Raw genomic sequence first — 25000 nt, 5'->3', positions numbered from 1 at the left:
TATCAACACTTAAAAGAGACTCAGGCCTTCTCTTCTCTCCTCTTCCCTTTAATCAGGTCTGATTCCACTGTAATACAGCGGCCATTTAATCACCACTTTAACTGCTCTTAAAAATCCCGTCTGTTTATAGCCATGCTGCTCCTAGCCCTCTGAGACCCAGCCCCGTCTGTTTACAGCCGTGTCGTTCCTAGCCCTCTGAGGCCAATAGGGAATAAGATGTAATTTTGGACACAGTCAAAGTAAATCAAACGCTTTGACGTCCTCAAAAGCCTTTAATAAAGCTGGTGAAATGGTGGCCGCTCAGATGGAAGGCAGTCTGTTCTGTTCCAGGTCTCTGAGTATTTCTTTGTCTAAGGCAGGCAGGTAGATTCTGTAGCATTTCAGCCCGTCAGGGAAAACTAGACGAGTCCTACAGGCCCTAGTTTCTACCTTCTTAACAACACTATCAACAAGGCAGGTAGATTCTGGAGTCAGCATTTCAGCCCGTCAGGGAAAACTAGACGAGTCCTAAATGGTACAATGGTCCTTATGTAGTGCACTACTTTTGACCAGGGTCCATAGGGGCAGTGCACTACTTTTGACCAGGGTCCATAGGGTAGTGCACTACTTTTGACCAGGGTCCATAGGGTAGTGCACTACTTTTGACCAGGGTCCATAGGGGTAGTGCACTACTTTTGACCAGGGTCCATAGGGGTAGTGCACTACTTTTGACCAGGGTCCATAGGGGTAGTGCACTACTTTTGACCAGGGTCCATAGGGCAGTGCACTACTTTTGACCAGGGTCCATAGGGCAGTGCACTACTTTTGACCAGGGTCCATAGGGGTAGTGCACTACTTTTGACCAGGGTCCATAGGGTAGTGCACTACTTTTGACCAGCGTCCATAGGGTAGTGCACTACTTTTGACCAGGGTCCATAGGGCAGTGCACTACTTTTGACCAGGGTCCATAGGGCAGTGCACTACTTTTGACCAGGGTCCATAGGGTAGTGCACTACTTTTGACCAGGGTCCATAGGGTAGTGCACTACTTTTGACCAGGGTCCATAGGGTAGTGCACTACTTTTGACCAGGGTCCATAGGGCAGTGCACTACTTTTGACCAGGGTCCATAGGGTAGTGCACTACTTTTGACCAGGACCCATAGGGTAGTGCACTACTTTTGACCAGGGTCCATAGGGTAGTGCACTACTTTTGACCAGCGTCCATAGGGCAGTGCACTACTTTTGACCAGGGTCCATAGGGTAGTGCACTACTTTTGACCAGGGTCCATAGGGTAGTGCACTACTTTTGACCAGGGTCCATAGGGTAGTGCACTACTTTTGACCAGGGTCCATAGGGGTAGTGCACTACTTTTGACCAGGGTCCATAGGGGCAGTGCACTACTTTTGACCAGGGTCCATAGGGTGGCTGTCATGGGGGGGGACAACAATGTTCCAATAGGACACAAGCCCATAGAGATCTGTTAAAAAGTAGTGCACACAACTACACAGGGAAAAGGGTGCCGTTCAGAAAGAGCTACCCTAGACTGTTGACCTTCAGAGTGATAGCCTGTTGATTCCGCAGCAGGAATCCAAATGATGTGGCCTATGCAGAGAGACACGTATCAGAGATTCCTCACATACAAACAGCAGCAGGTCTCATTTAAAGGTCTCAGCAGCGTTACTTACTGTTGCTTGTTATTCATAGTGACCGCGGTATCATTAGAACTATTTGGATTGGTACGTACTAGACATGTAATGTATAAGCATTGACATTCTTATGACAGTTTTATATTTTAAATAGTCTTTTACCACTCTCCTCAGTGATCAGTTGCCGTAGTTCCGGGATCGTGAGTTTTTAATAGGCTATTTAGGGTGAGGATTCTAACCAATCAGATAAGTCTGAGATCCAATACAGTAGTCCTCTACATTATTTCACACGTTGACCAATCAGACTTACTTTTACTGGTAACTTTGTTCTCTCAAGAAATTAATAAAAGGGCTGAAAATTACCAGAGTAAGCAGTTCCAAGCCCTTTCTATAGATTATATTTCTATGGTTTGGATCAATGACTCATTATCACTTCTTCTGGAAGATTATGGCAGAGAGAGAGAGAGAGAGAGAGAGCTGTTGCCTCTTCTACACCTACTAACTCATTACCAACAGGAGACAGTACAGAGACAGATTATGGCAGAGAGAGAGAGAGAGAGAGAGAGAGAGAGAGAGAGAGAGAGAGAGAGAGAGAGAGAGAGAGAGAGAGAGAGAGAGAGAGAGAGAGAGAGAGAGAGAGAGAGAGAGAGAGAGAGAGAGAGAGAGAGAGAGAGAGAGAGAGAGAGAGAGAGAGAGAGAGAGAGAGCTGTGCCTCTTCTACACCTACTAACTCATTACCAACAGGAGAAAGTACAGAGACAGGGGAGGTCAGTAATCTTATATTCTCTTTACGATAGCTGATAGTTTTAGGAGCATGAGGCAATTGATCACCTCAAGTACTTTGAACTGCCAGTAAATGACAGGGGAATAGAGGAGAGATGGCCCATAGACCTGGCCTGAGGGGGGGAATAACTGCCATTCTAGCCTCTCATCTCTTCTGACCTGCAATGTGCACTGTGCACCTTCTGTCAGTCCCCTGCGTGGTGGGTGAGTGACCAGGGGGAGGGAGGGGCATTAACATAGCTAGCAGGGTGGGTGGGGGGACCGTAGGTCTGGGCTGGCTGGGTAGGAGACTGACAGAGTGTCTAATCCATCTACACCTCATATATACCTGCCGGGGTGGGCAGAACAGCGGATTTTATCAACAGCAACACACCATGAAAGCAATTAAGAATGGAGACTAAACAGCATGGCCCACCACAATCTGACGTGGAGCCTCCCTGGAGAAGAGGTAGAACCTGATACCTCACATTGAGGTAGAACCTGATACCTCACATTGAGGTAGAAACCTGATACCTCACATTGAGGTAGAACCTGATACCTCACATTGAGGTAGAACCTGATACCTCACATTGAGGTAGAAACCTGATACCTCACATTGAGGTAGAACCTGATACCTCACATTGAGGTAGAACCTGATACCTCACATTGAGGTAGAACCTGATACCTCACATTGAGGTAGAAACCTGATACCTCACATTGAGGTAGAACCTGATACCTCACATTGAGGTAGAACCTGATACCTCACATTGAGGTAGAACCTGATACCTCACATTGAGGTAGAACCTGATACCTCACATTGAGGTAGAACCTGATACCTCACATTGGGGTCTGCTTCCCAAATGGCACCCAGTTCCCGACACATTTTTTCAACAATGGGCTACATTTGAACATTTTACGTCATTTAGCAGAAGCTCTTATCCAGAGTGACTTACAGGAGACATTAGGTGTTAAGAGCCTTGCTCAAGGGCACATTGGCAGATTTTTCACTGAGTCGGCTTCGGGGATTCCAACCAGCGACCATTCCGTTACTGGCCCCACGCTCTTAACCGCTAAGCTACCTGCCACCCTATGGACTCAGGTCAAAAGTAGTGCACTATATAGGGAATAGGGTGCCATTTGGGACAAACCTAGAGGGGATAAAGGCGGATAGAGAGATCCCACGCTTTAATACCTCCCACTCACGGAACTTAAAAGAGTTGAGCTGCCATCTGAGAAACCACCAGGGATCCTAAAGGAGATAGCATGTTTGTTACCGGAGATGTGGGATCCTAGAGGAGACGGCAGGTTTGTTACCGGAGAGGTGGTATCCTAAAGGAGATAGCAGGTTTGTTACCGGAGATGTGGGATCCTAGAGGAGACGGCAGGTTTGTTACCGGAGAGGTGGTATCCTAAAGGAGATAGCAGGTTTAATATCAGAGAGGTGGGATCCTAAAGGAGATAGCAGGTTTGATATCAGAGAGGTGGGATCCTAAAGGAGATAGCAGGTTTGATACCAGAGAGGTGGGATCCTAAAGGAGATGGCAGGTTTGATACCAGAGAGGTTTTATTTACGACTTCACAATAAAAGTGCTCCAGCAACATTATTTAGAACACTTAATCAAACGACACAATATGCATGATGGTTCATTGAAGCAATAAGGCTCGAGGAGGTGTGGTATATGGCCAATATACCACGGCTAAGGGCTGTTCTTAAGCACAACACAACGCGGAGTGCCTGGATACAGCCCTTAGCTGTGTTATATTGACCATATACAGTGGCTTGCGAAAGTATTCACCCCCATTGGCATTTTTCCTATTTTGTTGCCTTACATCCTGGAATTAAAATTCATGTTTGTGGGGTTTGTATCATTTGATTTAAACAACATGCCTACCACTTTGAAGATGCAAAATATTTTTTATTGTAAAACAAACAAGAAATAAGACAAAAAAAACAGAAAACTTGAATGTGCCTAACTATTCACCCCCCCAAAGTCAATAGTTTGCAGAGCCACCTTTGCAGCAATTACAGCTGCAAGTCTCTTGGGGTATGTCTCTATAAGCTTGGCCCATCTAGCCACTGGGATTTTTGCCCATTCTTCAAGGCAAAACTGCTCCAGCTCCTTCAAGTTGGATGGGTTCTGCTGGTGTACAGCAATCTTTAAGTCATACCACAGATTCTCAATTGGATTGAGGTCTGGGCTTTGACTAGGCATTTAAATGTTTCCCCTTAAACCACTTGAGTGTTGATTTCCCTGTACTTAGTGCCATCAATCATTCCTTCAATTCTGACCAGTTTCCCAGTCCCTGTCGATGAAAAACATCCCCACAGCATGATGCCTCCACCACCATGCTTCACTGTGGGGATGATGTTCTCAGGGGGATGAGAGGTGTTGGGTTTGCGCCAGACATAGCGTTTTCCTTGATGGCCAAAAAGCTCAATTTTAGTCTCATCTGACTAGAGTACCTTCTTCCATATGTTTGGGGAGTCTCCCACATGCCTTTTGGTGAACACCAAACGTGTTTGCTTATTTTTTTCTTTAAGCAATGGCTTTTTTTCTGGCCACTCTTCCGTAAAACCCAGCTCTGTGGAGTGTACGGCTTAAAGTGGTCCTATGGACAGATACTTTAATCTCCGCTGTGGAACTTTGTAGCTCCTTCAGGGGTATCTTTGGTCTCTTTGTTGCCTCTCTGATTAACACCCTCCTTGCCTGGTCCGTGAGTTTTGGTGGGCGGCCCTCTCTTGGCAGGTTTGTTGTGGTGCCATATTCTTCCAATTTTTTAATAAGGGATTTAATGGTGTTTCGTGGGATGTTCAAAGTTTCAGATATTTTTATATAACTGTACTTCTTCTTAGAATTCTTTTAAACAAGTTTTTTTCCCATTTCACTTCACCAATTTGGATTATTTTGTGTATGTCCATTACATGAAATCCAAATAAAAATCCATTTAAATTACAGGTTGTAATGAAACAAAATATGAAAAACATCAAGGGGGTGAATACTTTTGCAAGGCACTGTATCACAAACCCCCGAGGTGCCTTATTGCTATTAGAAACTGGTTACCAACATAATTAGAGTAGTAGCAATAAACGTTTTGTGATATCTGTGGTATACGGTCTGATATACCATGGCTGTCAGCCAATCAGCATTCAAGGCTTGAACCACCCAGTTTATAATCTTAAATAAACCCTTAAGTAAATACTGTTGTTAGGCTAACTGGTATGATCGGTTTTGTGAACGCACCTCTACTCCTGTTTGATCACATACCCCTTTACTTTCTGTTACTTATATGCAAATGATTTCTGTCTCTTCTCAAGAAAATTATACGTCTGTGAGAGCACCTTAAAGTCTCCAAAACAAATTAAATTAAATTAACTAATTATTGAATTCCGCCAAAGTTCTCTTTCAATATTCCTCGTATCATAGAAGCACTGTGGCTTTCCCTAAGTACAGTCAGTCTTGTGTGGCTGGATTTTAAAAAATGGAACTCGTTTTACCCCCTCTATTTTGCAAAGCCCTATTGTGAGCAAGAGTGGTGAACTGACCCCAGATTAAAAACTCACAAGATGGGGGGGGGTCTTAGATCTCAGCTGAAGTCCTCTATCTACACCCCCCTCCACTCGGGACTAACAGTGTGTGTTGACAACAGTACTACACAGTAGAAGCAGAGAGGAGTGGTCAGGTATAGGTAGACTGACTCGTCACCTGAGCACTAACACTGGTGGGCTTTAGGAGAACAAATAGACACAGCTGTTTAGATCTAACAACCATTTTAGAAGCCATCTTATAAAGTGGGGAGAGTAGCAAATTGACACCAGACTGTCATCACATCAGGAGAATGTCATCACACCAGACTGTCATCACACCAGACTGTCATCACACCAGGAGAATGTCATCACACCAGACTGTCATAACACCAGACTGTCATCACACCAGGAGAATGTCATCACACCAGGAGAATGTCATCACACCAGACTGTCATCAAACCAGACTGTCATCACACCAGGAGACTGTCATCACACCAGGAGACTGTCATCACACCAGACTGTCATCACACAAGACAGTCATTACATGGGCTTGCTCCTACCTATCTTTCCGATTTGGTCCTGCCGTACATACCTACACGTACGCTACGGTCACAAGACGCAGGCCTCCTTACAGTCCCTAGAATTTCTAAGCAAACAGCTGGAGGCAGGGCTTTCTCCTACAGAGCTACATTTTTATATAAGGGTCTGCCTGTCCATGTGAGTGACGCAGACTTTGTCTCAACTTTTAAGTCTTTATTGAAGACTCATCTCTTCAGTAGGTCCGATGATTGAGTGTAGTCTGGCCCAGGCGTGTGAAGGTGAACGGAAATGAACCGCCCTTGCTGTCTCTGCCTGGCCGGTTCCCCTCTCTCCACTGGGATTCTCTGCCTCTAACCCTATTACAGGGGCTGAGTCACTGGCTTACTGGTGCTCTTTCATGCCGTCCCTAGGAGGGGTGCGTCACTTGAGTGGGTTGAGTCACTGACGTGATCTTCCTGTCCGGGTTGGCGCCCCCCCTTGGGTTGTGCCGTGGTGGAGATCTTCGTGGGCTATACTCAGACTTGTCTCAGATTGGTAAGTTGGTGGTTGAAGATATCCCTCTAGTGGTGTGGGGGCTGTGCTTTGGCAAAGTAGGTGGGGTTATATCCTGCCTGTTTGGCCCTGTCCGGGGTATCGTCGGACGGGGCCACAGTGTCTCCTGACCCCTCCTGTCTCAGCCTCCAGTATTTATGCTGCAATAGTTTATGTGTCAGGGGGCTAGGGTCAGTCTGTTATATCTGGAGTATATATCCTGTCTTATCCTGTGTCCTGTGTGAATTTAACTATGCTCTCTCTAATTCTCTCTCTCTCTCTCTCTCTCTCTCTCTCTCTCTCTCTCTCTCTCTCTGAGGACCTGAGCCCTAGGACCATGCCTCAGGACTACCTGGCCTGATAACTCCTTGCTGTCCCCAGTCCACCTGGTCGTGCTGCTGCTCCAGTTTCAACTGTTCTGCCTGCGGCTACGGAACCCTGACCTGTTCACCGGACGTGCTACCTGTCCCAGACCTGCTGTTTTCAACTCTCTAGAGACAGCAGGAGCAATAGGGATACTCTGAATGATCGGCTATGAAAAGCAAACTAACATTTACTCCTGAGGTGCTGACCTGTTGCACCCTCTACAACCACTGTGATTATTATTATTTGACCCTGCTGGTCATCTATGAACATTTGAGCATCTTGGCCATGTTCTGTTATAATCTCCACCCGGCACAGCCAGAAGAGGACTGGCCACCCCTCATAGCCTTGTTCCTCTCTAGGTTTCTTCCTAGGTTCCGGCCTTTCTAGGGAGTTTTTCCTAGCCACCGTGCTTCTACACCTGCATTGCTTGCTGTTTGGGGTTTTAGGCTGGATTTCTGTACAGCACTTTGTGACATCAGCTGATGTAAGAAGGGCTTTATAAATAAATGTGATTGATCACACCAGGAGACTGTCATCACACCAGGAGACTGTCATCACACCAGGAGACTGTCATCACACCAGGAGACTGTCAACACACCAGCCTCTCATCACACCAGGAGACTGTCATCACACCAGGAGACTGTCATCACACCAGGAGACTGTCATCACACCAGGAGACTGTCATCACACCAGACTGTCATCACACCAGACTGTCATCACACCAGGAGACTGTCATCACACCAGACTGTCATCACACCAGGAGACTGTCATCACACCAGACTGTCATCACACCAGGAGACTGTCATCATACCAGACTGTCATCACACCAGGAGACTGTCATCACACCAGACTGTCATCACACCAGGAGACTGTCATCACACCAGGAGACTGTCATCACACCAGACTGTCATCACACCAGGAGACTGTCATCACACCAGGAGAATGTCATCACACCAGACTGTCATCACACCAGGAGAATGTCATCACACCAGACTGTCATCACAGCAGGAGACTGTCATCACACCAGGACACTGTCATCACACCAGACTGTCATCTTTACAGACAAACTAATGGAACCAATAAACCCACTGTCCTTTATGTGTAGTGTCATTGGCAGACAGTTAGGAACTGTTAAACTGCACAAAAAGCATATTACAGAAATATCTTAATGACAATTTTCATACAACTATGAGATAAAATAAATGTGACTAGGACTGTAATACAAGTATATTCTACCCTCTACAACAATGATTTGACTTGCTCAAAGTGAAGCGATATTTGAAAAGGGATTATATAATCATAAATAAACAAACAAAACCCTACTGACTGTAATGACAGTCGTTAGTTGTCACGGCCATTATCTGTCATTAGGAAAAAAGCACATGGATAACTTTCTATCATGTATTTTCTTTCCCGAAGACCAGAAGGTATTATTTGCTTTTCCAGATGGTTATTTTAGCAGAGAATATACCCTTATTTAATGCCTATGTCACACCTGTAATTCTAACTGCCAAAACATATGTAAACCCTACATTTCTGGTTCCAGTAAATTATATAGTGGCTCCATTTTGGACAACCATAAAAATAAATCATTTTAGTGATCCTCATGTAGCTTACTCATACAAACATTTTACATTCTTTAAATTATTCCATTTAACCATCTTGAACTATGATACATTATTTTAGGCTATATTGTTTCCAAAGGGACATTTTCCTGTTCATAAACAACGTGAATCCACCTCTGCTCCACAATGCTAATCAAATCACAGCTCCCGTCTCCAGATCCAACGCTCAATCACAACCACCATTTTATCTACTGCCTCCAAAATCAAACACAGAAACACGACAAACTCACGCAATAACGTTGCAAGACAATTTGGGGAGACGATTCAGAAATTATTATATTAATTTACATTTCTGTAATGTAACAATTAGATAATCAAATAAAATCACAGCCTTAAAATAACAGCAAAGCAATGCAATCCAGGCCATAATTAATGAACCCTCATAGTCTTGTCTAATGACTGTTAAAACACTGATGGAACTATTAGAGCTATAGTAACTATTGGAGCTATTGAAACTAAAATAACTATTGGAGATAACGGAACAACTGGAGATAATGGAACTACTGGAGATAATGGAACTACTGGCGATAATGGAACTACTGGAGATAATGGAACTATTGGACATAATGGAACTATTGGAGATAATGGAACCATTGGAGATAATGGAACTACTGTAGATAATGGAACTATTGGAGATAATGGAACTACTGTAGATAATGGAACCATTGGAGATAATGGAACTACTGGAGATAATGGAACTATTGGAGATAATGGAACCATTGGAGATAATGGAACTACTGGAGATAATGGAACCATTGGAGATAATGGAACTACTGGAGATAATGGAACTACTGGCGATAATGGAACTACTGGAGATAATGGAACTATTGGAGCTAATGGAACTATTGGAGACAATGGAGCTATTGGAGATAATGGAACTACTGGAGATAATGGAACTATTGGAGCTAATGGAACTACTGGAGATAATGGAACTACTTGAGCTACTGGAGATAATGGAGCTAATGGATGTAATGGAGCTAATGGAACTACTGGAGATAATGGAACTAATGGAGCTAATGGAACTACTGGAGATAATGGAGCTACTGGAGCTAATGGAACTGCTGGAGATAATGGAGCTAATGTAACCACATGAGATAATGTAACTACTGGAGATAATGGATCTGCTGGAGATAATGGATATACTGGAGATAACGGAACTACTGAAGATAACGAAACTACTGGAGATAATGCATCCACTGGAGATAATGGAACTACTGGAGATAATGCATCTACTGGAGATAATGGAACTACTGGAGATAATGGAACCATGGAGTCAGTAGTTCTGATTCCAGATGTTAACAGTGCTAATGGTAGAGTCCAGGGCCACATCTCAACAGGACAGGGTAGCGGAGCAGAGCAGCCATTTCATACAGAGCCTCTTCCTCTAATCAACAAACACTCCAGGTGTTTACATTCCCCTGCACACACACAAAACCCTGCACACACGCAGATAGACACATACAAAGCCACTGAATCGAAACACAAACGAAAAGTAATCTGCTGCTTAAACATCTTTCTCCATTTGTTTGTCTGTGAGTGCCACAGACAGATTTAAAAGAATCACTTTGTTTTCAACTATTTCAACTTTAACTTTATGTTAAAGCCCCCAATACCACCACTAAGCCCTAAGCCGCCAATAAACTCCGACACCAAATCACATCAAAAAGATTTCATGGGGTGAAAATTGAAAATATAAAAATGGCAGTAAAACTACTATAAGGTTTTGATATATTTAGCATTTCACCAGTCCCACTCCAACCCTGTAGCCCCATGGAGCCAAGGGGACGTTAGAGGTCCCTGATGCCCCAGTAGGAGCCTCCTCCCTGGGTCTTACCTCGCTGTACGACGTGGGCGTCCCCGTCTCCAGATACAACATGTTGGCGCTGAGGTTAAGCAGTGCTGCTGCTGTGTGCTCCACTGACTCCAGGATGAATCTACACCTTCTGGTCCCTGTTCTCAGTCTGAATGAACGAGTGGCTACGAGGAATATGGATGACAACAGAACAGGACAGGCAAAGAGTCTCTATAGGAATTTATGGGAAGGAGATATATACTGGGGGGGTTGAGAGGAGGAGAGGAGGAGGGGTCTGAGGAGCTACCTGTCCAATACCTGGGGTGGTGAGTCCACACCCATCTCCTTGACTACCTCTCTCTCTGCTAAGACAGACAAACAGCTCACTCAGTTAATTCCATTCAATACAGTCAGTACAGTTAATATAGCTCACTCAGATCATTCCATTCAATACAGTCAGGACAGTTAATATAGCTCACTCAGTTCATTCCATTCAATACAGTCAGGACAGTTAATATAGCTCACTCAGTTCATTCCATTCAATACAGTCAGGACAGTTAATATAGCTCACTCAGTTCATTCCATCCAATACAATCAGGACAGTTAATATAGCTCACTCAGTTCATTCCATTCAATACAGTCAGGACAGTTAATATAGCTCACTCAGTTCATTCCATCCAATACAGTCAGGACAGTTAATATAGCTCACTCAGATCATTCCATTCAATACAATCAGTACAGTTAATATAGTGATTGCTTTCAATGCAACCTGATTTATATCAACTTACTGCACATTTCAGTTCGTCCTATCATTTTCTATGGTAAAAGCACTTCTGATTTGATACATTATCCCCTTCTCTGTGACAAGACGCAGCTCCGAATAACCACACAGACTAGCACATTCTAATGTCCTTAAAATGCTATCAATGCTGAATGGAACTGAACAGACTGAACGTGTGGTCTGACGTAGACGCAGCAAAGAAGAGCAGATATTTGCTCATGTAAAACAGTCAACAACACATTCTGATATTTTCAAGGCGTTATGCATTTCCTGCACTTTTACTATAACCTCAAGAAAGGACTGATGCAGAGCCACACCCTGATAACAAAAAAACAATAAATGAATAGCACATTGAAGAGGCTCAATAGCACATTGAAGAGGCTAATGAATAGGACATTGAAGAGGCTAATGAATAGCACATTGAAGAGGGCTAATGAATAGCACATTGAAGAGGCTAATGAATAGTACATTGAATAGGCTAATGAACAGCACATTGAAGAGGCTAATGAATAGCACATTGAAGAGGCTAATGAATAGCACATTGAAGAGGCTAATGAATAGCACATTGAAGTGGCTAATGAATAGCACATTGAAGAGGCTAATGAACAGTACATTGGATAGGCTAATGAATAGCACATTGAAGTGGCTAATGAATAGCACATTGAAGAGGCTAATGAATAGCACATTGAAGAGGCTAATGAATAGCACATTGAAGAGGCTAATGAATAGCACATTGAAGAGGCTAATGAATAGCACATTGAAGAGGCTAATGAATAGCACATTGAAGAGGCTAATGAACAGCACATTGAAGTGGCTAATGAATAGCACATTGAAGAGGCTAATGAATAGCACATTGAATAGGCTAATGAATAGCACATTGAATAGGCTAATTAATAGTACATTGAATAGGCTAATGAATAGCACATTGAAGAGGCTAATGAATAGCACATTGAAGAGGCTAATGAATAGCACATTGAAGAGGCTAATGAATAGCACATTGAATAGGCTAATGAATAGTACATTGAATAGGCTAATGAATAGTACATTGAATAGCACATTGAATAGGCTAATGAATAGTACATTAAATAGCACATTGAAGATGCTAATGAATAGTACATTGAATAGGCTAATGAATAGCACATTGAAGCCTCGTTACTAACCGGTACCCCGTGTATATAGCCTCGTTACTAACCGGTACCCCGTGTATATAGCCTCGTTACTAACCGGTACCCCCTGTATATAGCCTCGTTACTAACCGGTACCCCCTGTATATAGCCTCGTTACTAACCGGTACCCCCTGTATATAGCCTCGTTACTAACCGGTACCCCCTGTATATAGCCTCGTTACTAACCGGTACCCCCTGTATATAGCCTCGTTACTAACCGGTACCCCCTGTATATAGCCTCGTTACTAACCGGTACCCCCTGTATATAGCCTCGTTACTAACCGGTACCCCCTGTATATAGCCTCGTTACTAACCGGTACCCCCTGTATATAGCCTCGTTACTAACCGGTACCCCCTGTATATAGCCTCGTTACTAACCGGTGCCCCCTGTATATAGCCTCGTTACTAACCGGTACCCCCTGTATATAGCCTCGTTACTAACCGGTACCCCCTGTATATAGCCTCGTTACTAACCGGTACCCCCTGTATATAGCCTCGTTACTAACCGGTACCCCCTGTATATAGCCTCGTTACTAACCGGTACCCCCTGTATATAGCCTCGTTACTAACCGGTACCCCCTGTATATAGCCTCGTTACTAACCGGTACCCCCTGTATATAGCCTCGTTACTAACCGGTACCCCCTGTATATAGCCTCGTTACTAACCGGTACCCCCTGTATATAGCCTCGTTACTAACCGGTACCCCCTGTATATAGCCTCGTTACTAACCGGTACCCCCTGTATATAGCCTCGTTACTAACCGGTACCCCCTGTATATAGCCTCGTTATTGTTCTTTTTAAATATTTTCTTCACTCTTTCTTGAACTGCACTGTTGGTTAAGGGCTTGTCAGTAAGCATTTCACAGTAAGGTCTACACTTATTGTATTTGGCGCATGTGACGAATAAATGTTGATTTGACAGTGAAAAAAACTGTAAACAAATGTCACCAATATGCCCGTATGTAATCAGATCTGTAGTTAGCTAGGCCTACACGTCAACATTATCAAGTGCTAGGCTACATTGCAGACAGTACTGCAACCTGAGTGGCCGGAGGTATTAAAGGAGGGGTGGTTGATGACAGTGCATTGTAAGTGGGGTGGAAGTGGGGTAAATTCTATTCCTACAGGACAAGAAGGGGAAAGTCTCTCTGACCCGAAGTTAAACTCTTTCAAAGCAGTCACTAAACCTCACTCCTCTATAACCTGGAGTCATCTGAAGTCATCGTCTGCAATCAGCAGCCACATCCTGACAGGTCACCTAGGGATGGAAATTAAACTAGCCCTCTAGCCTGACAGGTCACCTAGGGATGGAAATTAAGCTAGCCCTCTAGCCTGACAGGTCACCTAGGGATGGAAATTAAACTAGCCCTCTAGCCAGACAGGTCACCTAGGGATGCAAATTAAGCTAGCCCTCTAGCCAGACAGGTCACCTAGGGATGGAAATTAAGCTAGCCCTCTAGCCTGACAGGTGACCTAGGGATGGAAATTAAACTAGCCCTCTAGCCAGACAGGTCACCTAGGGATGGAAATTAAACTAGCCCTCTAGCCAGACAGGTCACCTAGGGATGGAAATTAAACTAGCCCTCTAGCCAGACAGGTCACCTAGGGATGGAAATTAAGCTAGCCCTCTAGCCAGACAGGTCACCTAGGGATGCAAATTAAGCTAGCCCTCTAGCCAGACAGGTCACCTAGGGATGGTGGAAATTAAGCTAGCCCTCTAGCCTGACAGGTCACCTAGGGATGGAAATTAAACTAGCCCTCTAGCCAGACAGATCACCTAGGGATGGAAATTAAGCTAGCCCTCTAGCCAGACAGGTCACCTAGGGATGGAAATTAAACTAGCCCTCTAGCCAGACAGGTCACCTAGGGATGTAAATTAAGCTAGCCCTCTAGCCAGACAGGTCACCTAGGGATGGAAATTAAACTAGCCCTCTAGCCAGACAGGTCACCTAGGGATGCAAATTAAGCTAGCCCTCTAGCCAGACAGGTCACCTAGGGATGGAAATTAAGCTAGCCCTCTAGCCAGACAGGTCACCTAGGGATGGAAATTAAGCTAGCCCTCTAGCCTGACAGGTCACCTAGGGATGGAAATTAAGCTAGCCCTCTAGCCAGACAGGTCACCTAGGGATGGAAATTGAGCTAGCCCTCTAGCCAGACAGGTCACCTAGGGATGGAAATTAAGCTAGCCCTCTAGCCAGACAGGTCACCTAGGGATGGAAATTAAACTAGCCCTCTAGCCAGACAGGTCACCTAGGGATGGAAATTAAGCTAGGCCTCTAGCCAGACAGGTCACCTAGGGATGGAAATTAAGCTAGCCCTCTAGCCTGACAGGTCACCTAGGGATGGAAATTAAACTAGCCCTCTAGCCATACAGGTCACCTAGGGATGCAAATTAAGCTAGCCCTCTAGCCAGACAGGTCACCTAGGGATGGAAATTAAGCTAGCCCTCTAGCCAGACAGGTCACCTAGGGATGGAAATTAAGCTAGCCCTCTAGCCAGACAGGTCACCTAGGGATGCAAATTAAACTATCCCTCTAGCCAGACAGGTCACCTAGGGATGGAAATTAAGCTAGCCCTCTAGCCAGACAGGTCACCTAGGGATGGAAATTAAGCTAGCCCTCTAGCCAGACAGGTCACCTAGGGATGGAAATTAAGCTAGGCCTCTAGCCAGACAGGTCACCTAGGGATGGAAATTAAGCTAGGCCTCTAGCCAGACAGGTCACCTAGGGATGCAAATTAAGCTAGCCCTCTAGCCTGAGGCTAGCACTTTTTTAGTATGGGCTAGAATGCAGGCCAACCCGGGCGAGTAGAAATAACCCTGACTGGCCAGTGCCAAAGATATAAAAGCTCCACACCCAGCCCTGGACCCTGGGGCTACAGACCTACAGGTCAACCTGTCCTGGCTGCAAAGTAGAGGGACACTTTAAACCAAATGGCCCCTATTTTTTTTTATGTTATAGACTCCCCTCCTCCCTCCCTTGGTACGGTGGCCTCATCTCATTCAAGGATTCACCTATTTTGAAACTGGTAATTAGTTGAGGTAGCTAAACAAACGTCTAATTCTGTTAACACAACAGCAGGCAGCATGTTGAAAAGAGGTTATGTGAGTGGCTTCTGAATACCCACGAGAGTTGGAGCAGTACTAGTGTGTGGATACTACAGAGAATAGAGCTGGTTTCAGACAAGCAGACAGCTCTACAGAGAATAGAGCTGGTTTAAGGCAAGCAGACAGCTCTACAGAGAATAGAGCTGGTTTAAGACAAGCAGACAGCTCTACAGAGAATAGAGATGGTTTAAGACAAGCAGACAGCTCTACAGAGAATAGAGCTGGTTTAAGACAAGCAGACAGGTGTGTAGAGAATAGAGCTGGTTTAAGACAAGCAGACAGCTCTACAGAGAATAGAGCTGGTTTAAGACAAGCAGACAGGTGTGTAGAGAATAGTTCAGATTTTTCTACCTATTGAAAAGTCCAGTGAGAATCCTGTTGACTAAGTTAAATGTCACTCTGCTCTCATCGTTTGTAACCTTCAAGTCACTTGAACAATCTTATAACACAAAGCCAAATATAACTTTACAAGTCACAAACACCGAAGGTGAGTCCGTTTATCCACACGATCTCTGTAACCAGTCCCAAACGTGAAGAATGGGCACGAGTCTAACTATTGACTTTTAACATTAGACCTCCTAGTCAATAAAAGGATAAGATGACTCTGGTGATAGAGCAACACAAAGGGAGCAAAGCCCTAAACCTGATCCTCGCAATAATCACAAATTACAGCACAGATGTGGTGACGGGGGGGGGGACGGGGGGAGGGTTAAATCTCTGACAGAGGACCAGTCTTCAGGGGACTACTGCCGGGGACTACTGCCTATAATACACTGTTATCAGCAGGACAGAATATGTGATATGGGGGTGACATTTAGAAATGAGAATTGATCAAATACATCAATAATACAGTTTCATATTTGGCAACAGGATGTAGATCAGTGGTTAAAGCTTGAGTTACTTCTAAACGGTAGTAGGAACAGGATGTAGATCAGTGATTAAAGCTTGAGTTACTTCTAAACGGTAGTAGGAACAGGATGTAGATCAGTGATTAAAGCTTGAGTTACTTCTAAACGGTAGTAGGAACAGGATGTAGATCAGTGATTAAAGCTTGAGTTACTTCTAAACGGTAGTAGGAACAGGATGTAGATCAGTGATTAAAGCTTGAGTTACTTCTAAACGGTAGTAGGAACAGGATGTAGATCAGTGATTAAAGCTTGAGTTACTTCTAAACGGTAGAAGGCAAACTACTCACTGGGCACAAACTGGGTGAAACAACGTTGTTTCAATGTCATATGTCAACGTTGTTTCAATGTCATATGTCAACGTCTACTGGAAAATACATTGGATTTCTTTTTTTTTAACTGTTGTTTTTGGAGGGAGAGATTTTCAGGGTGAAATTTCTACCCGCAAGGAACATGTCATCATTAGTGTGACCGCATTTAAATACCCAAAATGTGGGACAACAGGATGATTTTGTGGGACATTTGCGGGACACTGTAGCCTATATGAATACCCTCCTGCTCATGGTGTAGTGCCAAGGAGACCCTCATAAGTTTGATGAAATCACCTTATATCTTTCATTCTAATATAGCTATGTATACGACAGACAATAGCAAACTGAATCAATATCAGTGATCTGTTAGAAGAGGAGGGTGAGGAAGACGAAGGCTTCATCCCTTTTCCCCATGTACAGTGGCCTTCAGAAAGTATTCATACCCCGTGACTTGTTCCACATGTTGTTCTGTTACAGCCGGAATTCAAAAGGATTAAATGTACTTTTTTTTTCTCTCACCCATCTACACACAATACCCCATAATGACAAAGTGAAAATATGTTTTTAGACATTTTTGCAAATGTGTTGAAAAATAAATACAGATATTTACATAATTATTCACACCCCTGAGTCAATATTTTACAGAAGCGCCTTTGGCTGTGATTATAGCTGTGAGTCTTTCTGGGTAAGTCTCTAAGAGATTTCCACACCTGGATTGTGCAATATTTGCCCATCATTCTTTTCAAACTTCTTCAAGCTCTGTCAAATTGGTTGTTGATCATAGCTGGACAACGATTTTCAGGCCTTGCCATAGATTTTCAAGTAGATTTAAGTCAAAACTGTAACTAGGCAACTCAGGAACATTCACTGTCTTCATGGCAACCAACTCCAGTGTATATGTGACCTTGTGTTTTAGGTTATTGTCCTGCTGAAATGTGAATTAATCTCCCAGTGTCTGGTGGAAAGCAGACTGAACCAGGTTTTCCTCTAGGATTGTTCCTGTGTTTAGCTCCATTCAGATAATTTTTTATCCTGCTGAAATGTGAATTAATCTCCCAGTGTCTGGTGGAAAGCAGACTGAACCAGGTTTTCCTCTAGGATTGTTCCTGTGTTTAGCTCCATTCAGAGAATTTTTTAATCCTGAAAAACTCCTCAGTCCTTAATGATTACAAGCATACCCATAACATGATGCAGCCACCACTATGCTTGGAAATATGAAGACTGGTACTCAGTAATGTGTTATATTCGATTTGTCCCAAACATAACACTTTGTATTCAGGACCAAAAATGTATATATTTTCCTTGTTTCTTTTTTTTAACACAACGAATTTGCGGCCAAGCATATCCTATCAGGTTTGTTTTTACAAAAAAAGTGGCCTACAACTGGCCCATACTGTCCATTGATTGGATGCTGTATACAGCGTTTAACATATTAAAACCAAAATTATATTTGTCCAACCTTTGTTGCTATGGTTGCAGATGTGCATAATATGCTGAGACCCTAATCAAGAAGTCTTCAATAACTCCCAAATAACAAAAACGTAGCTTTTTCCCCCCTATACAATCACATTCATGTACTCTGAGCACAAGGATGGATACATGAATTGCTAGTCCTATTCAAATTCGTACAGAGATGGCCAGTAAGAGCCATTCTCGTGTTTTCGTTGCCATCTTTGGTTAGAAATGTTGTAAGATTTAAACTAAAAACATGTTTCAAAAATGTTTGCACTGCATGGATCACCGGTGCGGTTGAATGCGGCATCGCTGTATGGTGCAATCAACATGTATTGTAGTTGAGTAGCCAGCCTAGGCTACTGCTCAAATGTTGCTGTAATAGGCCTATATGTTTCTTCTTTTACAGTTTTAGGGGTTATTCACTATCAAGCTTTAAAAACCGAAGCCAGACTGCAACATTTTAGTAGCCTAGCTAGGACTGTGTCATGTGTCAGTACACTGTTCCTCTGCTGCGCGCTGTAAAGCAGAACAGCAGCGCAGTTGGAAGTGTAATTCATCAATGTGAGAGTTTAAGGATGACTCAGCTGTTGACTCATTTATACTCGCTTGTTTGTCCTATTGTCCTTTAGTCGTAATTTATACCCGCGTCTGACTCATTTATCTTATAACTTTTTTGACAACAAAGACGACATTTTCTGTAGACTACAGCTATGACCCGCTGGAACCGAAACTTGGCACGGAGATTTAGCCTACAACACGTTTAAACTTTCGGCCCGGTAGACGATTCGTTCAGTGCGACTGATTTGCGAAGATATGATACTGGCTAGCTCGTGTGGGTGTGGGTGTGTGGCAATGCACTGCTGTTTGGCGTGCAGCACGTTGGCAGGGCTTACTGTATGCAAGCAAAGTGTAATTAATAACTTCAACATGCCCAAAGGGATATTCAATGTCTGCTTTTTTTTCTTTCTTTTTTTTACCAATAGGTGCCCGTCTTTGCAAAGCATTGCAAAACCACCCTGGTGATTGTGGTTGAATCTGTTTGAAATTCACGAGGGACTTTACAGATAATTGTACGTGGGTCACTAATTGCACACAGAGTGAGTCCATGAAACGTATTATGTGGCTTGTTAAACAAATGTTTACTCGTGGACTTATTTAGGCCTTAAAAAAAGGGGTTTAATACTTATTGACTCAAAGAGATTTAAACTTTAAATGTTTAATTTATTTGTAAACATTTTGAAAAACATAATTCCGCTTTGACATTATGGGGTATTGTGTGTGTAGGCCAGTGACACAAAATCTCAATTGAATCCATTTTAAATCCAGGCTGTAACATCGGAAGTACACTTTATGTATGCAGTTAGGGCTAACTGTTCAAGTTTAGGTGGGATTTAGCCTGAAAGGATTTGAGAAATGTGATTGGTTGAGGATAGGCCAATGACATTGGCCTATGTCTCCTCTTGTACTGTGCAGAATATCAGATCTCAACAACCATTGGTTAAGTGGTTTTAATATCACCAGTAGCCTACTATCCTTATGATTTATAGAAGAGACAGGTTGGAATTTCTGACTGAAATAGTTTACAAATCAATGTTTTTATTTTTTATTAGTGGTGTTTGAATTAGTTGATAAAACACAGGACATGATTGTTTGGTTACGGGACAAAGGGTCAAAATGTGGGACTGTCCTGTACAGTCCGGGACACTCTAGTCATCATGGTAACCAAATATCTACATTAACAAACCTTGTATAAAATATGTTGAATTTGAACAGTCGCTAATGGCCGCTCTATTGTCCCTCTAGGATCAATGCAAAAAAAACAACAAAAAAAACACTTCATGATCGCCCTGGCATTCAGAGTTTGAGCGGAATTTGTACAGTGAGAACCAGCTCCTCAGGATTACCTGTTGTAGTGAGAACCAGCTCCTCAGGATCACCGGATGTAGTGAGAACCAGCTCCTCAGGACCACCTGTTGTACAGTGACAGCCAGCTCCTCATGATCACCTGATGCAGTGACAGCCAGCTCCTCAGGATCACCTGATGTAGTGAGAGCCAGCTCCTCAGGATCACCTGTTGTACAGTGAGAACCAGCTCCTCAGGACCACCTGTTGTACAGTGACAGCCAGCTCCTCAGGATCACCTGATGTAGTGACAGCCAGCTCCTCAGGATCACCTGATGTAGTGAGAACCAGCTCCTCAGGATCACCTGATGCAGTGAGAACCAGCTCCTCAGGATCACCTGACATAGTGAGAACCGAGCTGGTTCTCAGGATCACCTGTTGTAGTGAGAACCTGCTCCTCAGGATCACCTGATGTCACCTGATGTAGTGAGAACCAGCTCCTCAGGATCACCTGATGCAGTGAGAACCAGCTCCTCAGGATCACCTGATGCAGTGAGAACCAGGATCACCTGACATAGTGAGAACCGAGCTGGTTCTCAGGATCACCTGTTGTAGTGAGAACCTGCTCCTCAGGATCACCTGATGCAGTGAGAACCAGCTCCTCAGGATCACCTGATGCAGTGAGAACCAGCTCCTCAGGATCACCTGATGCAGTGAGAACCAGCTCCTCAGGATCACCTGATGCAGTGAGAACCAGCTCCTCAGGATCACCTGATGTAGTGAGAACCAGCTCCTCAGGATCACCTGATGTAGTGAGAACCAGCTCCTCATAGCTAGAAACTCACTGCAGGTTTTGAAAAATCACTATTTTGTTGTCACAGAGAAGCAGTTATGTCACTACTTATCTTCTTTTTTTTTTTTTTAAAGCACAGATCATAGAAATTCACTTTGGTGCTGGAAATAATGAATATGAGGTTGAAAAGTGGTGGAATTGCCCTTTAAAGAGCCTTTTCCTCAAATCTGCTAGATTAGTGCTGTATCGTGTGTCATGGTGCAGAGAGACAGGGTGACACCTGGCTTTAGACTGACTGACAGCTTCTCTCCATATTGACAGACAGACGGCAAACGGTAAAGAGGCCATGGCTGGGAAATTCGGCATTTGCAGTGATATATCAGCACATTGTGTTTTGGTTGAATCCTGGCCCATCTCCTTTGACAAAACACCCTGAGGTTATTTTAGCCCCTACATCTCTGGCTTCTGCCTAGTCACCTGCTATCCAATGTTTTCACACTCGGTCAACTATGCTGAATTGAGGCTTCCCGAAGTGGCACAGCGGTCTAAGGTACTGCATCGCAGTGCTAGAGGAATCACTACAGAACCGGGTTCGATCCCGGGTTGTGTCACTGCCGGCCACGACCGGGGGGATCCATGAGGCGGCATACAATTGGCCCAGCGTTGTCAGGGCTAGAGGAGGGTTTGGCCGGCTGGGATATCCTTGTCCCATTGCACTCCTTGTTGACTCCTTGTTGCGGGCAGGGTGCATGCAGGCTGACTTCGGTCGCCATGTGTACGCCGTTTCCTCGGACACATTGGTGCGGTTGGCTTCCGGGTTAAGCGAGCAGTATGTCAAGAATCAGTGTGGCTTGGCGGGGTCGTGTTTCGGAGGATGCATGGCTCTTGACCTTCGTTGCAATAGAATTCACACGGCTGTTTATTGTTCGCACACCTGTAAACGTCAACACCTGCTTTGTGACCTTCGGGTTTTCTTTTACAGCATCATGAGGGTGGAGTTTGTCCATCCGGTATTGGTCTGTCCTGGAGACCCCACTGCCTTACTACCCCCCCCCCCCCACTGCCTTACTACCTCCCCCTTCCACCCCACTGCCTCCCCCTTCCACCCCATTGCCTTACTGCCTCCCCCTTCCACCCCACTGTCTTACTGCCTCCCCCTTCCTCCCCCACTGTCTTACTGCCTCCCCCTTCCTCCCCCACTGTTTTACTGCCTCCCCCTTCCACCCCACTGTCTTACTGCCTCCCCCTTCCACCCCACTGCATTACTACCTCCTCCCCCTTCCACCCCACTGCCTTACGGCCTCCCCCTTCCACCCCACTGCCTCCCCCTTCCACCCCATTGCCTTACTGCCTCCCCCTTCCACCCCACTGTCTTACTGCCTCCCCCTTCCTCCCCCACTGTCTTACTGCCTCCCCCTTCCTCCCCCACTGTTTTACTGCCTCCCCCTTCCACCCCACTGTCTTACTGCCTCCCCCTTCCACCCCACTGCCTTACTACCCCCCCCCCCCCACTGCCTTACTACCTCCCCCTTCCACCCCACTGCCTCCCCCTTCCACCCCACTGCATTACTACCTCCTCCTCCTTCCACCCCACTGCCTTACTGCCTCCCCCTTCCACCCCACTGTCTTACTGCCTCCCCCTTCCTCCCCCACTGTCTTACTGCCTCCCCCTTCCTCCCCCACTGTTTTACTGCCTTCCCCTTCCTCCCCCACTGTCTTACTGCCTCCCCCTTCCTCCCCCACTGTTTTACTGCCTCCCCCTTCCTCCCCCACTGTCTTACTGCCTTCCCCTTCCTCCCCCACTGTCTTACTGCCTCCCCCTTCCACCCCACTGTCTTACTGCCTCCCCCTTCCTCCCCCACTGTTTTACTGCCTCCCCCTTCCTCCCCCACTGTCTTACTGCCTCCCCCTTCCTCCCCCACTGTTTTACTGCCTCCCCCTTCCTCCCCCACTGTCTTACTGCCTCCCCCTTCCTCCCCCACTGTCTTACTGCCTCCCCCTTCCTCCCCCACTGTTTTACTGCCTTCCCCTTCCTCCCCCACTGTCTTACTGCCTCCCCCTTCCTCCCCACTGCCTTACTGCCTCCCCCTTCCTCCCCACTGCCTTACTGCCTCCCCTTCCTCCCCACTGCCTTACTGCCTCCCCCACTGTCTTACTGCCTCCCCCTTCCCACCACTGCCTCCCCCTTCCACCCCACTGCCTTACTGCCTCCCCCTTCCACCCCACTGCCTCCCCCTTCCACCCCACTGCCTTACTGCCTTCCCCACTGTCTTACTGCCTCCCCCTTCCTCCCCACTGCCTTACTGCCTCCCCCTTCCTCCCCACTGCCTTACTGCCTCCCCCTTCCACCCCACTGCCTTACTGCCTCCCCCTTCCACCCCACTGCCTTACTGCCTCCCCCTTCCACCCCACTGCCTCCCCCTTCCACCCCCACTGCCTTACTGCCTCCCCCTTCCTCCCCACTGCCTTACTGCCTCCCCCTTCCACCCCCACTACCTTACTGCCTCCCCCTGCCTCCACAAACAGCTCTAAGAGAGAGCTAGTAACTCTGCTAAATTAGCAACATGTAATAAAGTAAAACCCACACTAAGTGGATACAGCATTATGTACTTTCCAACCCACTAACATGGTCTATCACTCTTATATAAATACTGTAAGTCTTGAGACAAGGTAATCAAGTACAAAAAAACTCAAGGGCTCGTTTACCACAATGTTCAACTGAACCAGATGTCCCATCAGAGGCCCAGAGCAGGGCATGTTAAGGTAGGGCAGGGGTTGTCTGAGCTGAGCCCAGTCTGATAGGGGCAATAGGGGCTTTCTTAGAGTCTCCTTTCTCTCCAATGTAGTGCTGAGCAATTACTGCTTTTTGAGGTCGGTCCGTTTCAGTTAGATTATTTTAAAAATAATAATGGAAATCTATTTTGGTTTTGATTTTTTTTTAAAATGTTTTACATGAAATGCATTATTATATAATGTCATGAAAATGATTTTAGAGCTTCCCTCAGCCATCACCAGCCTTCTTCCTGACCAAGAATGCTGTAACAACACAGAATAAAACCCTTAATAAAAGTCTCGTGACGGGCCATTACTGTTTATCACTTATTTACCATCATTTATTTACATATCTTACTATACTTTAATCAAATATTTATTCATATGTATTTGATGACATAATTATGTTTCGTTCATTTAAGTCTCTGCTCAGGCAGTATCAGGCAGCCAGGCAACAATCTACCGTTATCTCTGTTCTCCCCGTTGAACGAGTCATCTTATTCAGCTCGGCTAGTAGTAGCTAGCTGACTGATTAAATAATTGTACTAGTTCTTCAAAGTAGATAAGTCATACTTTCAAAACTGCTTATTATCAACTACTTCAACTATCAATTAGGTAGAGCAATCTCACAAGCTGTCTCTATCCCTCTCGTTGTTGTGTCGTTTCATTCCTCTCTGATGCGTTGTCATATGGTCTGTGTGTGTATCCGCACTCGTCGCCTGAAAGAACAGGCGCAAGGGATTATGGTCATTGTAGGGAATTACCATGTTTCTGCACTGAACTAGGTTGAATATTTTCCTAATAAAAACTACAACTCCCTTCAGCCGAGGGTCACACATAGTTCTTGACCTAATTTCTCGTTTGAATGATTTGATTTCCCTCTAGAGAAACGATGCATTGGGTTCACACAAAAAAAATTGTGAAAGAAATTGAACCGAAGTTGGTCGATTAGTTGTTTAATAATACCAACCCAAAAAATACTGACATTTCAGTTAATCTCTCAGTTAATCGCTCAGGACTACTCTAATGCAAACAATCCTACTGATAAGTGAATAAATTACAGAGAGAGAAAGATGATTCTATTTCCCTATGGACCCATG

At 44.8% G+C, this 25000-nt stretch overlaps 1 protein-coding gene across 5 annotated transcripts in view; it reads right to left on the bottom strand.

The window, feature by feature from the left end:
• Window positions 1-25000, bottom strand: part of LOC139541682 (tumor protein 63-like) — a 208132-nt gene that overhangs the window by 78645 nt on the left and 104487 nt on the right. Inside the window, exon 1 of one of the 5 annotated variants that reach the window (XM_071346613.1) lies at window positions 10811-10993. The exons of the other annotated variants lie outside the window; for them this stretch is intronic. Within the exon in view, the coding sequence (XP_071202714.1) occupies window positions 10811-10852 (42 nt within the window). The 5' untranslated portion in view covers window positions 10853-10993. Of the gene's footprint in view, window positions 1-10810; window positions 10994-25000 lie in introns of those variants that run through there. 5 annotated transcript variants of the gene reach the window in all.

The sequence above is a fragment of the Salvelinus alpinus genome, chromosome 16 (genome assembly GCF_045679555.1).
Source record: "Salvelinus alpinus chromosome 16, SLU_Salpinus.1, whole genome shotgun sequence".
NCBI lineage: Eukaryota > Metazoa > Chordata > Actinopteri > Salmoniformes > Salmonidae > Salvelinus > Salvelinus alpinus.
Note: the sequence above shows the minus strand (reverse complement) of the source record. Positions and strands in the feature narration are given on the sequence as shown.